This window comes from Vipera ursinii (genome assembly GCF_947247035.1).
Source record: "Vipera ursinii genome assembly, chromosome: 2".
Classification (NCBI taxonomy): domain Eukaryota; kingdom Metazoa; phylum Chordata; class Lepidosauria; order Squamata; family Viperidae; genus Vipera; species Vipera ursinii.
Genome location: NC_139513.1, coordinates 207783892 through 207797880, shown reverse-complemented (window position 1 = coordinate 207797880; position 13989 = coordinate 207783892). Strand labels below are relative to the sequence as shown.

The 13989-nt window shown below is 42.4% G+C and overlaps 1 protein-coding gene across 2 annotated transcripts in view; it reads right to left on the bottom strand.

The window, feature by feature from the left end:
* The window catches only part of ECPAS (Ecm29 proteasome adaptor and scaffold), a 95722-nt gene extending 81996 nt beyond the window's left edge, over positions 1-13726 (bottom strand). Inside the window, exons 1-2 of one of the 2 annotated variants that reach the window (XM_083353769.1) lie at positions 13696-13726; positions 12985-13029 (exon numbers count right to left, since the gene is read on the bottom strand). In XM_083353769.1, the coding sequence (XP_083209895.1) occupies positions 12985-13029; positions 13696-13717 (67 nt within the window). In that variant the 5' untranslated portion in view covers positions 13718-13726. The remainder of the gene's footprint in view (positions 1-12984; positions 13030-13695) is intronic. The other variant, XM_083353770.1, reaches the window with a different exon arrangement.
* Between the last annotated feature and the right edge of the window lie 263 nt (positions 13727-13989).

The window sequence follows — 13989 nt, the reverse complement described above, 5'->3', positions numbered from 1 at the left end:
ATGGTTGTACAATCTCTTCTTAAAAACCTCCAGTGATGGAGCATTCACAACTTCTGGAGGCAAGCCATTCCGCTGATTAATTGTTCTGACTGTCAGGAAATTTCTCCTTAGTCCTAGGTTGGTTTTCTCCTTGATTAGTTTCTATCCATTGCTTCTTGTCCTGCCTTCAGGTGCTTTGGAAAACAGGCTGACCCACCTCTTCCTTGTGGCAGCTCCTTAGACATTGGAAGACTGCTATCATGTCACCCCTAGTCCTTCTTTTCATTAAACTAGACATGCCCAATTCCATCAACCATTCTTTATAGGTGTTAGCCTCCAGTCCCCTAGTAATCTTTCCCTGCACTCTTTTTTAGACTCTCAACATCTTTTTTACATTGTGGTGACCAAAACTGGATGCAATATTCCAAGTGTGTTCTTACCAAGGCATTATAAAGTGGTACAGGTAGTCCTCGACTTACAAGTTTGTTTAGTGACTGTTCAAAGTTACAACGGCACTGAAAAAGGACTTACGACTGTTTTTCACATGACCGTTGCTGCACCCCTATCGTCACGTGATCAAAATTCAGATGTTTGGCAACTGGCTCACATTTATGACAACTGCAGTGTCCCAGGGTCATTATGATCACCTTTTGCAACTTTCTGCCAAGCAAAATCAATGGGAAAACCAGATTCATTTTACAACCATGTTACTCACTTAACAACTGCAGTGATTCACTTAACAAAATGTGGCAAGAAAGGTAGTAAAATGGGGCAAAATTTCCTTAAAAAAATGTCACACTTAGCGCTAGAAATTTTGGGCTCAATTATGGTCCTAAGTCGAGGACTACCTGTATTAACACTTCATGTGATCTTGATTCTGTCCCTCTGTTAAAGCAGCCTACAACTGTGTTGGCTTTTTGGACCGCTATAGCACACTGCTGGGTTGATTCCTTAACTCCTTATTTTTAAAGATCAGATTTATTTACCATTAACATAAGACAATTTTAGTATTGTTAAAATACATTTATTATCAAGATTGTTTCTATGATTATAGTACTCTCGCCAGCATTATACCAGTGAATTTAAATCTACCTATAGTTCACCAATAACTCTGTACGGCTATGGTGACAGAAGCTTGGTCTAGTGATTAAGGCACCAGGCTAAAAATTGAGGGACCAAGAAAACCAGCTGGGTGACTTTGGGCCAGTCTCTCTCTCTCAGCTCAACCCACCTCACAGGGTTGTTGTGAGGAAAACAGGAGAAGGGTGTGTTGAATATGTTCACCACCTTGAGTAATTTGTAAAAATAATGAAGGTGGGAAATAAATAACTGAAATGTATGGATCTTGTTATCCACATGTAATGACTCGAATTTTATTCTAAGCACACCTATACCTTTGGATTTCAAAAGATGTACTATACCAAAAATGCCATATATTTCTTTTGGAAGCATTTTTATCTGTTCTAAAAGGAGTCCTTTATGAATACTCAGAGAAGACAAAATGATCGGTTCTTTCTCCAAATTAAAATCTGCAAATTAGGAGCCAGCTTAATTTATCATGTTGTTTCCCACAGATGCAATGCATATTTAATATCAAAAAGTATAGGGAATTATTTATTTATTAAATTTATATGTTGCCCATCTCCCTGTCTAGTGACTCTCTGTTTTGTTCAAGTGAAGAGGAAAGAGAACCATCTGCTTCTAATCTGATCACTCTAGTTTGCTGAATGATGAAATTACATATGCACCATTGTGTGAAGGTTTGCTGAAAAAGTAACTGAATCACACTTAGAGCATAAAAATTCTGACACTGCTTTTTGATCACAGACTTTTTTCTTCTCCTACACAAATCATCATGTATTCTATTAAATGCAAATTTTAATTCATGAAATAAATACTACTTGATCAATCAATCAATCCAAATTTTAATCAAACAGACAATAAGCTCAGGACACATTGTTTAAAATACTCAGATTTTGGTGAACAATTGTGATAGCACAATAGGAAAATAGTTGCTTTTTTTGTATTCAATGTATCAAAAGACAAGTCAAGTATAAAATGTATTAGATCTGCATTTTACTCAGAAGTAAATGCGCAAAATTTAAATCAAAATCAGTTAATTACTGTATTTTTTTTTATTACAGATCACACTGCCTTCAGTTGTATCATTTGATTGTCTGGGAACATTCAGTCTAATGAAGTCAAATTTCCTCTCAATTTCTTTAAGAACATACAATTTTTCCTTATAAAGGAAGCAGTTTACTTATTTGCAAAGTGCCCCTTATGATCAGAAGTACTAATTTCATGCTACAATATAGTATTGCCCAATTCTAGATTAATGTCTATACAAGTAGTCCTTGACTTACAACAGTTTATTTAGTGACCATTTGAAGTTACAATGGTATTGAAAAAGTGACCTATGACCATTTTTCGACTTACAATCATTGGAGGGTCACTATTGTCCCGTGATCAAACACTTGGCAGCTGACTCATATTTATGATGGTTGCACTCTCTTTCTGACAAGCAAAGACAATGGGGAAGCCAAATTCACTTAACAACCATCTTACTAATTTAATAGCTGCAGTGATTCACTTAGTTACTGTGGCAAGAAAAAATCATAATATGGGACAAATGTTTTAACAAATGTCTCACTTAGCAACAGAAATTTTGGGCTCAATTGTGGTCATACGTTGAGGACCACCTGTACAGCCTAGGGAAATCTCAGCCATAATTGGAAAAATGCAAATTGTCTCACTACGAAATGGCTTGCACAATGTACCACGCTGAACACAGGAGAGAACTGTGACATCCAGGGATGATTATAAATACCGAAAAAACATTTATTTCTTATTATGCTTAAGACAGATACAAACCAGAGGGTGCTACTCCAAGCCAAATTTCAAATGTGGAAGAGAAGCCAGGGTCAACTGAAAGTGAACTCGAACCCAGTCAAAATATACAGACCCCCATTTCCTTATTTTTTAAAAAATGACTGACCAGGATAACGGATTTCAGAGATTGCTAATATATTTTTTATCTAAAATATATAGAATTCTAGAGTTAGAGGAAATATTTCATTATGTAATCAATTTATTCAAAAATAAACAGAATACATAGTGGTTTCAGAGATTAAAATTATTAAGCCTGGTAGGGCAAAAGTACGGGAGAAAATAAATATGGTATCTAAAATCCAATAGCATTCATCTAAAAAACAAAATATTCTAGTTAAAGTAGGGAGGGAACCTTGAATATGATTCATAATTTGTGTTTATGTGTATATGTGTTCCAAGGCACAAGGTTGTCTTGACAGGAGAAATGAAAGTTCTCCAACACAGTATACACAAGATGGTAATCATAAAAGTACAAAGTAACAACATAAACAGATCTGAGTAATTCAAATATAAATTATTTTATTCTAATCTGATAAGAAAAAAGATTGTATTTTAGCCATACTAGGAGTATGAAAAAACAAAATATGGGCTGGATGTGACAAAGTGGATCTTAAATCTGAGACTAGTTACATGACACACAATTTCAAGATATTCAGTTTCATACAGGATCTACACATGCTAAACTTCCAACTGCTTGTACTAGTAATATTTATTTCAAAAATTAGTAACAGCATCTCTAGCTTGGCCATACAAATTAGCATAAAACGGTATATCAGTAATAAAACCATAGTATGAGTACATCTTCATTTTCCCCATTACTGTACCAAAACCAACTGTTAAATCTCAAACTGTACAAAATTATGGCAAGTTTATCCAACTGGAATCTTCTATCTGTACTGTAGAGCAGGGCTTTTCAACTGGTGGTACACGTACCACTAGTGGTACGTTGGCACCTGGCAGGTGGTACACGTGTGACCGGTTGAACAGCACTGTAAAAAAAATGTTAAAAAAGCGTAAAAGTGGATGAGGTGAAGCGGCAGCAGTGCCACACAGGCTTGTGGGAAAGTCAGCTGGAACTGCACGTTGCCTGGGTCCTACTGAGAGCCCAGGATCAAAGCACGCAGCTCCAGCTGATTGGCGGCAACCTTGAGGGTGGCAGGCAGCCTCATGTAGTCTTTAGGTGGAGATTCAGCTGAAGCTGCGTGACGCATTGCCTGGGTCCTGCTGAGAGCCCAGGATCAGCGCACACAGCTCCAGCTGATTGGGGGTGGCAGGTAGCCTCACACAGTCTGCAGGCAGAGATTCAGCTGCGCGAGGCATTGCCTGGGTCCTGCTGAAGGGAAGAGAGGATGTTAAAGGGGGTGAGGGAAGAGAGGATGTTAAAGGGGGTGAGGGGAGAGAGGATGTTAAAGGGGGTGAGGGGAGAGAGGATGTTAAAGGGGGTGAGGGGAGAGAGGATGTTAGAGGGGGTGAGGGGAGAGAGGATGTTAAAGGGGGTGAGGGGAGAGAGGATGTTAAAGGGGGTGAGGGGAGAGAGGAAGTTAAAGGGGGTGAGGGGAGAGAGGATGTTAAAGGGGGAGAGGGGAGAGAGGATGTTAAAGGGGGTGAGGGAAGAGAGGATGTTAAAGGGGGTGAGGGGACAGAGGATGTTAAAGGGGGTGAGGGGAGAGAGGATGTTAAAGGGGGTGAGGGGAGAGAAGATGTTAAAGGGGGAGAGGGGAGAGAGGATGTTAAAGGGGGTGCGGGGAGAGAGGATGTTAAAGGGGGTGAGGGGAGTGGATGTTAAAGGGGGTGAGGGAAGAGAGGATGTTAAAGGGGGTGAGGGGAGAGAGGATGTTAAAAGGGGTGAGGGGAGAGAGGATATTAAAGGGAGTGAGGGGAGAGAGGATGTTAAAGGGGGTGCGGGGAGAGAGGATGTTAAAGGGGGTGAGGGGAGTGGATGTTAAAGGGGGTGAGGGAAGAGAGGATGTTAAAGGGGGTGAGGGGAGTGGATGTTAAAGGGGGTGAGGGAAGAGAGGATGTTAAAGGGGGTGAGGGGAGAGAGGATATTAAAGGGAGTGAGGGAAGAGAGGATGTTAAAGAGGGTGAAGGAAGAGATGATATTAAAGGGGTGAGAGAAGAGGATATAAAAGGGGGTGCGAAGAGGATATAAAAGGGGTGAGAGAAGAGAGGATATTAAAGGGGGTGTGAGAAGAGAGGATATTAAAGGGTGGTGAGGACTACCTGTACTTTATCACTTTTTTCCGGAGGGGAAATGGTTGGTCATCAGGTTTTTGACACCTTGCTAGACAAGTGGTGGTACTTGAATATTGCCATAGTCTAAAAGTGGTACAGTGAAAAGGTTGAAAAGCCCTGCTGTAGAGTACTTCAACTTGTATTGTCGTGAAACCATATAGTTAATAGGTAGTCCTCACTTACTGCCTCATGCAGTGATTGTTCAGTTACAATGATACTAAAAAAATAACTGCAACTAATCATTGCATTTACAATTGTGGTATCCCTCAATAACACAGTAGCCATTCACGTGCTTTGCAACAGGTGCGCATTTATGACTGCTATAATCATGATTGCTATTCATGTGCTTTACAACCAGCACACATTTTTCTTTGTGACAGAGTTAATACAGCAAAATTGTAAGCTCAGTAGCAATTCACTTAAGCAACTGTTTCACTTAATGACCAAAGGGAAAGTAAAATCTTAAGTCCAATCACAGTCATGTAATTTTCCACTTAGCAACCAGGTTGACAGTCCCAAATGTGGGCGTTTAGCAAGGACAAACTGTAACCACCATAGCAGGAGAACACTATGTCTAGTGTCTGGTTGGAGAAAACAGTATTACAGTGTAAATGTTCCTAGAATTTGTTCAGTTAAAGGCAAGACATGTTAAGAATTACAAATACACAGAAAGATGTGGCTGTGGAGACAGGTAAAATTTTCAGGGAATTATTTAAATTGTGTATTATTTACAATATGACATACTTACTTTCAAAAGAGAATCTTATTTTTTTAAACATTCATTTTAGCTCTCTTTTTAGTCAATCTAATACTGAGGGCCAATTTCTTATTTGTTAGTTTGAGGAATAAAATACCTTGAGTACAGTTTGAAAGGGGATATATAATTTTTAAAAGAAAAAAAAATAAGTTGCCAACTCACTATGGAGCAGGGGTGTGAAACTGCCGGCCCACGGGCTGGTTTCATCATACCGAAGCTGTGCCCACCCCATTGCTGGCAATGCAAAAAGAGTTGATACGTTGCGACATGTCACATGAGGTGGCGAGTTTGACACCCGTACAATAGAGAAAATAAAGGGCTAGTGGAATATGAGTAATTTTTCAAAAATGGAACAAAACACTGATCTGATAAATAAACGAAACAAGTAATATACAGTAGTTTCCAACTTACAATCACAACTGAGACCAGAATTTCTGTTGTTAAGAAAGGTAATTGTTAAATGAATTGCACCCAATTCTACAATTTTTGCTATGGTTGTTAAACAAACCACTGCAGTTGTTAAGTGAATCATGAGATCATTAGAAGAATTCAGCTCCCCCACTGACTTTGCTTGTCAGAAGCCACCTGGGAAAGTTGCAAATGACAATTACATGATCCCGGGAAGTGGCATCATGCCAGTTGCCAAGCACGTGGGTTTTGATCATATGGGGTTGCTATAACAGTTTTAAGTGTGAAGACTAGTTATAGGTCACTTTTCCAGTGTCACTGTAACCAAGAAAGGTTGCTAAATGAATGGTTGTAAGACAAGGACTACCTGTAGTGAAAAGTGCTATGAACTGATGCATGAGCAGAGAATAATAAATATCAATAGAAAGAAAAGCCTTTGGATGACTTCAAAATGCAATGTCCCTCTTCCTCCTGCATTGGAATAATGACAAAATCTGGCTATAGTGGCAAGAACCTATAGTTTGGATAGAAATAGGCTTAGAATAAAATGGAAAAATAGGGGAAATGCCAGTATATCTTTCCCCAGGATTTTTCCCAAGGCCTTCTCATATCGCGGTTTAATATCTTTCTCCCACCAATGTTGTCCCAGGTTTCCAAACTTTACAAATCTAGATGTAAAGGTTTTCTCTACTACTATTGTCCCAAATCTTAAATAGCATGGCATGTATATTTCTTTTCTTTTCTTTTAGGTCTCTACTGCATACAGTTATAGACTGAAATAATTGCTTCTTGATATTTGGCAAAGATCAAGCATAATTCCCATGCTAAAAGTAGAAACAGTAAAGCACTGGAATAAGGGTCTATTGCTGGGGTGTCAAACTGCCGGCCCATGAGATGGACGCATCATGCAGAAGCTGCACCCACCCCATTGCCAGCAATGGCAAAACCGTACCGATAAGTTGCGTGACGTCACATGATGTCGTGAGTTTGACATGTCTGGACTACTGTAACAGAAAATGCAAGGCAGCTCAATAACTGAAAATTACATAATGCATGAAGTGATGTTCTGTACCAGCCTACTACCAGCCCTGCAGATAAGGCAGGGACAACCCCTTTACAAGAAGGCAAGAGGCTGGAACTAAGCCTGCCAAATTTATGGACACAAAAGCAAACAGAGCAAAACAAGACACGAACCATGAAACAGGAGCTATTCAAACGGTTGCCTTCAGCAAACCAGCCCTCCCACGCATTCCCCTTTTAAACAGTTCAGGGCGTGGCTTCTCTCTGCCTCCTTCCGAGGTGCCCCATTGCCTTCCTCTGTTTACTCCTGATTGACTGCCTCCTGCGTCGGGCGTCCTTGAACAGGGCCAGCTGTGGGTCATCTTCATCCACGCTGTCAGGCTAACACAGCTGGGTCTGCGTCGTAACCAGATGGGAGGGGCCTGGCTGAGGGCTCTCATCAGCAAGCTCTCCAACACCCTCAGCAACCTCTCCAACACCCCCCTCCTCCTCCTCTGAATCGTCCGACCCAACTGCCGAACCCACAGGCTGACCGTGAATGACAACAAGTGATGAGTAATTATTCCTGCAGTCTTTCCAAAATTGTTTTCTTAAAGCAAAGACACCATATGTAAGTTGCCAAAATTCAAATTTAATTGGCAGGAGAGCATTAGAGTTTTTTGCTTCCCTTTACTGCCATCTAGTTGTTGTCCAGAATTCAGCAACACTGTATCCCTTTTAATTTTTCACAAAAGAGAAAAAAATGTACATTTCTAAAAAGGAACAGGTTATGTGTCTGGACATTTATAAAGTAGGGAAACTATCTTGCTTTCATTCAAATGACAACAATCAACAAAAAAATTAAAAATTAAGGTCACATAAAAGCATTGGGAAAATTATAGTACCGTAACTTGTCATTACTTATGTCAAAAATATTACCCAAAAGATTCTAGTAAACATCCACCCAGTAAAATATATTACAGGAAGTGAAATAGTCAAGAATACCGCAGTTTGAGTGCAGAGAAAAAAAATGTTACTCCTTATTTCAGATTTCAAAAGTATTAAAACAGTAATACTGTCATATTTAAAATCTAAAAATCATATTTATAAGGGCTTTAAGAAATCTAAAATAGACTTACCAGAAGTCAAGTCCCATTAAATTCGGTAAAGTAAGAATGGCTGAAATCAGCAATATGTTACCTTAATAAGCCACTATCTCTCAGGTTCCCCGAAGAATTTTAATTTAATTTAATTTAATTTAATAATATTTGTATACCGCCCTTCTCCCTGAGGACTCAGGGCGGTTCACAGGGCAGAATAAAATACTAAATACAAACGTTAAAACAAGATTAAATAATTGCCCATATTAAAACAGTTGGAATAAAATTCTAAAACACCAAGTTAAAATTAAAGCACAAAATTAAAAAACCCCACCAATCCCCATCAGGCTAGGCCGGCTTGTACAAACAGAAACGTCTTGAGGTCGCGGCGAAAGGAGCGAAGATCGGGCGCCATCCGGAGCTCTACCGGTAGCTGGTAACACAGCTCCGGAGCGCCCACAGAGAAGGATCTCCCCCTGGGGGCCACCAATCGACATTCTCTGATCGGTGGCACCCTGAGGAGGCCCTCTCTGTGGGAACGCACAGGGCGCAGGGAGCTTGATGCCGGCAGCAGATGTTCCCTAAGGTACTCCGGCCCCATGCCATGAAGGGCTTTGAACACTGTTACCAGTACCTTGAATCTCACCCGGAAGACAACTGGCAACCAATGCAGCTCACGGAGTAGCGGTGTAACGTGGGAGTATCGGGAGACTCCCAACACAACTCTCGCGGCTGCATTCTGTACCAGTTGGAGCTTCCGGGTGGTCCTCAAGGGCAGCCCCATGTAGAGAGCGTTGCAGTAGTCCAGACGAGAGGACACGAGCGCATGAGTGACCGTGCACAAATCATCCCGGCTAAGATAGGGCCGCAACTGGCGCACCAGGCGAACCTGGGCGAAGGCCCCCCTAGTCACAGCTCCTATATGGTCTTCCAAGGTGAGCCGTGAATCTAGGAGGACTCCCAAGTTCTCCCAACTCCCAAGTTGGGAGAACTATAGCACAGTGATATTATCACTTTATTTGGATGTTGTACATATCACAAAGATATGGTTTATACAGTTTATATATAAAATATATAAATATATACTTCTTTAGGTCTGTGCAAAGCTTTAAAAGGATATGGATGCTTCCTGAATCATGTCACTTAAGGCACCCATGTCCTCCAGAAGAATTGTGCAGCTACTTTGGCTGTCCTCAATTGTCTACATAAACAGATATAATAGTTCCACTGGGGATATCAGCATCTATAGATGCATTCATAATTATTTTATTTATTTACAGTTTTTGTAACTTGGCCCAGTGCATAATGTTGGATAAGAGTATAACAGAGTAATAATTATAACACATCTGCCTATCCCAGATCCTTGGGAAGGTGGATAAAAATGTCAAATCCAGTCTGAACAGCTGGCTAACTGTGGGACAAACCATAATAATACAGAGGTAACTCAAACTGAAAGCATGGCAAAACATATTTTTAATCACCTTCCAAAGTGTATGAAGCTCCACAAGTGAGTTATACAATGTGAGGATCAGAAGCCAAAATGACAGCCTTCTTGTCCTTCGTCCTTAGCCTCCCGTGTGTGAAGGAACTGGGAGCAGGCTCTGACAGGATGTTCTTACTGGCTTGGCAGATTCAATCTTAGCTATACAGTTGGCCCTTGATGTAATCTCATGTCTTGCAAAGTACTAAATTAGTTGCACAAACCTATATGGATGGGGCTAGCTAGATAAACAGTGTTTTGCACAAGCATAATATTTTTACAGTATTAGAATCCTTTATTAGTATAGGCTAATAGATGTTGATTTTTAAAGACATGTTTAAACTAATTAAATAACAGGAAAAGAAGTGGGGGTTTTGTCAACAATTCTGGAGACAAACAAAGATGTACTGTTCTTATATGCTCTCCAAACCAGTCTTCCTGATTCCTCCCCACTGGATTACAACAAGGGTCCCTAACCCACCCACCCATCCATCCACCCACCCACCCCCAGCTGCATAAATAAGTGAAGCTCCATCCGTGCAGGTAGCACGCAAAAACCTAGAAAAACTTTTCTCCACAGAACCGGGCCTTGATGCCCAAAAGATTGGGGCAGCCTGGACTACAATATCCACAATTCCACATCAGAATAGATTTTGACTAAGAATCACGGCCAACAGAATTGAAAAAGCTACTGTCAAGCATTCATACATATCATTAAATTTCTCAACATTCTTTGTTCAGGCATGGCGCAAAATCATGCAGCTTTAAAGAAAAGGATTACTCAAGATCTGATAATATTTATTCCAAATAAAGAAGCAGAAATAAAAACCTCTATTACATTGCTGAGATGCTTATCCAAGCATCAAAGACACTGCCATTAAAGTTCAATTGTTCCCCATCCAAAAACATTTAATTCCATCAAGTGCAATGGAACTTTCTCCTAAACTATCCTATAATCTTATAATTTCATTAGTACCTCTTCCCTACATATTAGAAGTACCTGTCAGCACAAATGAATAGGAGCCACTCCCAATCCAGCCGCCTTCACAAGGTTGTGTTGTAGGTATGAAATTGAGGAAAGGGGCCTAGTATGCTAATAAACCTATCCTTGAACTCTATGGGCTGTATAGGCAATAACTAACCACATATTTTTGATACTTTGATATATTGTGTGTGTAATATATACATACTAATATATTTTTGATACTATACTCATGTGTATACCATATGGTGGAAGTATCTGCATTTGCGTAGCGGTAGAGGTAGAAGACTTGGCTCACATACTATATGATTGTTGTTTGTATAAGAGGGTGAGAGACAGGGACCTTGGTTCATTTATTGGGAACTCCATGTTAAAACAACATACCTTATGTGCAGCCGGAATCTAAAAACAACATTTGACACACCACAGTAGGTGAAATGGTTTGGCCTACGTGGGACTGATTGGGCTAGATCAGGGGCAGGCAACCTCGGCTCTTTTATGACTCATGGACTTCAACTCCCAGAATTCCTGAGTCAGCATAGCTGACTCAGGAATTCTGGGAGTTGAAGTCCATGAGTCATAAAAGAGCCGAGGTTGCCTACCCTTGGGCTAGATTGTAGGGGTGGTACTGAAATATAATTTTCTTCTTTTAAATTAGTGTACGTTACTCCAATTTTACTCCAACTTCATTTTCAATTGTTTTTATAGGATTTTTATTAATAATTCGCGTTTAGAACTCTGTATTTTGATATGGGCTAATCGATAAACTAAACTAATAGCACGCGTATGTTCTACACGCGCCCACACACCCCTATACGTGAGCGCGCACATACGTGTACGTATGTGTACTCATGTATGCACGCGCACACGCACACCCAGCTTGCCTCAGTGGCAAAGACTACAGTCATTTCCTGTCACAAAGAAGCATTTCCCGGCCACGCCACGCCTCACCGAGCGAGGAGGCCTCGAGACCTGAGCTGTGGAATGGGAAGTGGGAGCCACCGCATTTCGAAAAAAGCCAAGAAGGGACGGCGGAGCCGGGAGCCGGCAAAATCCGTCCCGAAGCGGCCCTCTCGCCCTTGCAACACCCTCTTCCTTCTTTTTCCCCCTTGCGGACGGGGTGTCGGGGGCGCGCCTCGGCAAGACCGGCCCGCCTCGCCAAATTGGGCACTGTGCGAAGTAGAGGGGGGCTCTCCTCTTCTCCTCCCTCCAACTCCAAAAATTAAAATAAAATCATAAAATAAAACAACAACAACGACACACACACACACACCCAGACACCCAAACCCACCACCCGGCAAGGTTTTCCCCCAAGGCCGGGTACTAACTAATCCGCCGGGGAAAGCGAAATCACGTCGGGCTTTTGCGCTTTCCCCCCCCCCAAACGGATTCAGGAATAGAAAGGAGAGGAGGAACGAAATCTGGAATTCCCTCGAATGAAAAGGGAGGGGAGGGGGGAAATAAAATTACTTTCCTCAGGACAGTAAAGCAAACTTGGGCAAATCACGTCCCCTCCATATTTTTAAAAGACGGGGGGGGGCGAGAGGTGGGGTCTGTGTGTGTGTGTGTGTGTGTGTGTGTATGAGACCAGTGACCGAAGAGGCTTAATTTGGAGGATGTTTGTGTGCGTGTGTTAAATCAGTGACCGAAGAGGCTTAATTTGGAGGACGGGGTCGTCCCTCTTTCCCACCCTCCTAAAGCTTTTAAGCGTCCCATTTCCTAATATGACTCTGCAACAACAACTGAGGCCTAATGGCCGGCTCCTCCTCACCCTTCCCCCCCCTTCCCATCCTGCATCGTCTATGAACAGTTTCCCCTCCCTCCTCCCCAAATCAGCTCTCCTCGCCTTTCTTTTTGTAAAGGGCTCCCGGGCCCTCCCGAGCCCCGTTTCCGAGGTCTCCCTATAGGTCTCCTCCATCAAGCGCGGTGGAGGGGGGGGGGAAAGAGGAGAACTACACCCCCCTCCCCAAGGCCGGCGCACAGAGCTTGGGGAAACTGACCCACTAAAAGGAAAGACGGAAGGGTTCAAAGCCTCTTTTTCATCGTGTCCCACACGAACGAGGTTTTCCTCCCCCCCCCTCCGCCGCTGGACCCCCTCCTCCACACGCATATATATATATATATATACACACACACACACACACAGACTTACTCAGCTCGTCTTGGGCAGCAGAAGCGGCCGCAGCCATGTTGTCAGCTGGGAAGAGAAGGCGAGAGAGAAGGAAGCTCAGCCGGGAGTTCTCCTAGCTCTGGGCTGCGAGGCAACGGAGCCGAAGGGGCAGAGGAGGCGGCGAAGTGGGGGGGGGGAATGCGGGGGCTCCCGTCCTCTCCCTGGCCTTCAGCCCCCTTCCTCCGGGCTTCCCCCGCGACTGAGCTGCCAGAGAAAGGCGGGTGGTGGTGGTGGGGGGGGAAAGCCGAGGGTTGATTTTTCTCCTCCCTCCTCTGACTCTCCCCTCAAAACGCCAACCGCGGCGGAGAGCCACGCAAAGCTTAAGTAACCTTGCAAATCTCTTCCCCTGCCCGCATCGGCTTTGTGCACGCACCTACTCCGCCCTCTCTTGCCTTTTTTCACTTTACTTTTAGGTAAAAGAAAAAAAAAGAACGGGGCGATCGTCCAGCTCCTTCCCTTGATCGCCTCCTTCTTGACTACCTGACACAGCTACAGGGCTGTCGCCTTCGGCGAACTAAGCTCGCAGCTCCGCGTAACTGTTGCAACCAAGACACGCACCAAAAAAATCGAAGTAGTTTTTTTTAAAAAAAAAAAAAAACCGCCCCTCCGTTCATCGTTGGTGATCTACGATTTGTTTGTTTTTTTGTTCCCTCCACCGATACTTTCCCGAGGATGCAGCTGAAAGGAAATTACCTGAATCCATGCTGACCTCCATGATTGGCAATGTATGTGTACACTCACACCTACACACCTTCCCCCACCCCCCCAAGGAGTAGTGGAGAAAGGAGGAACAGCATTTTTATTTTTTTATTTTTAAAAAGGAGAGTTTCTCCCCCTATCTGCAGAAGGTATTTCTAACAAGCTGACTCATTCCTACCTTGAAAGGTGTTCGGTTACGATGGTTTTAGAAAATCTGAGATAATTTCCATGCACAGACCTCCTAAACGTATGCTACCCATTGAGCCAAGTACTCAGTAGTTAAACGAC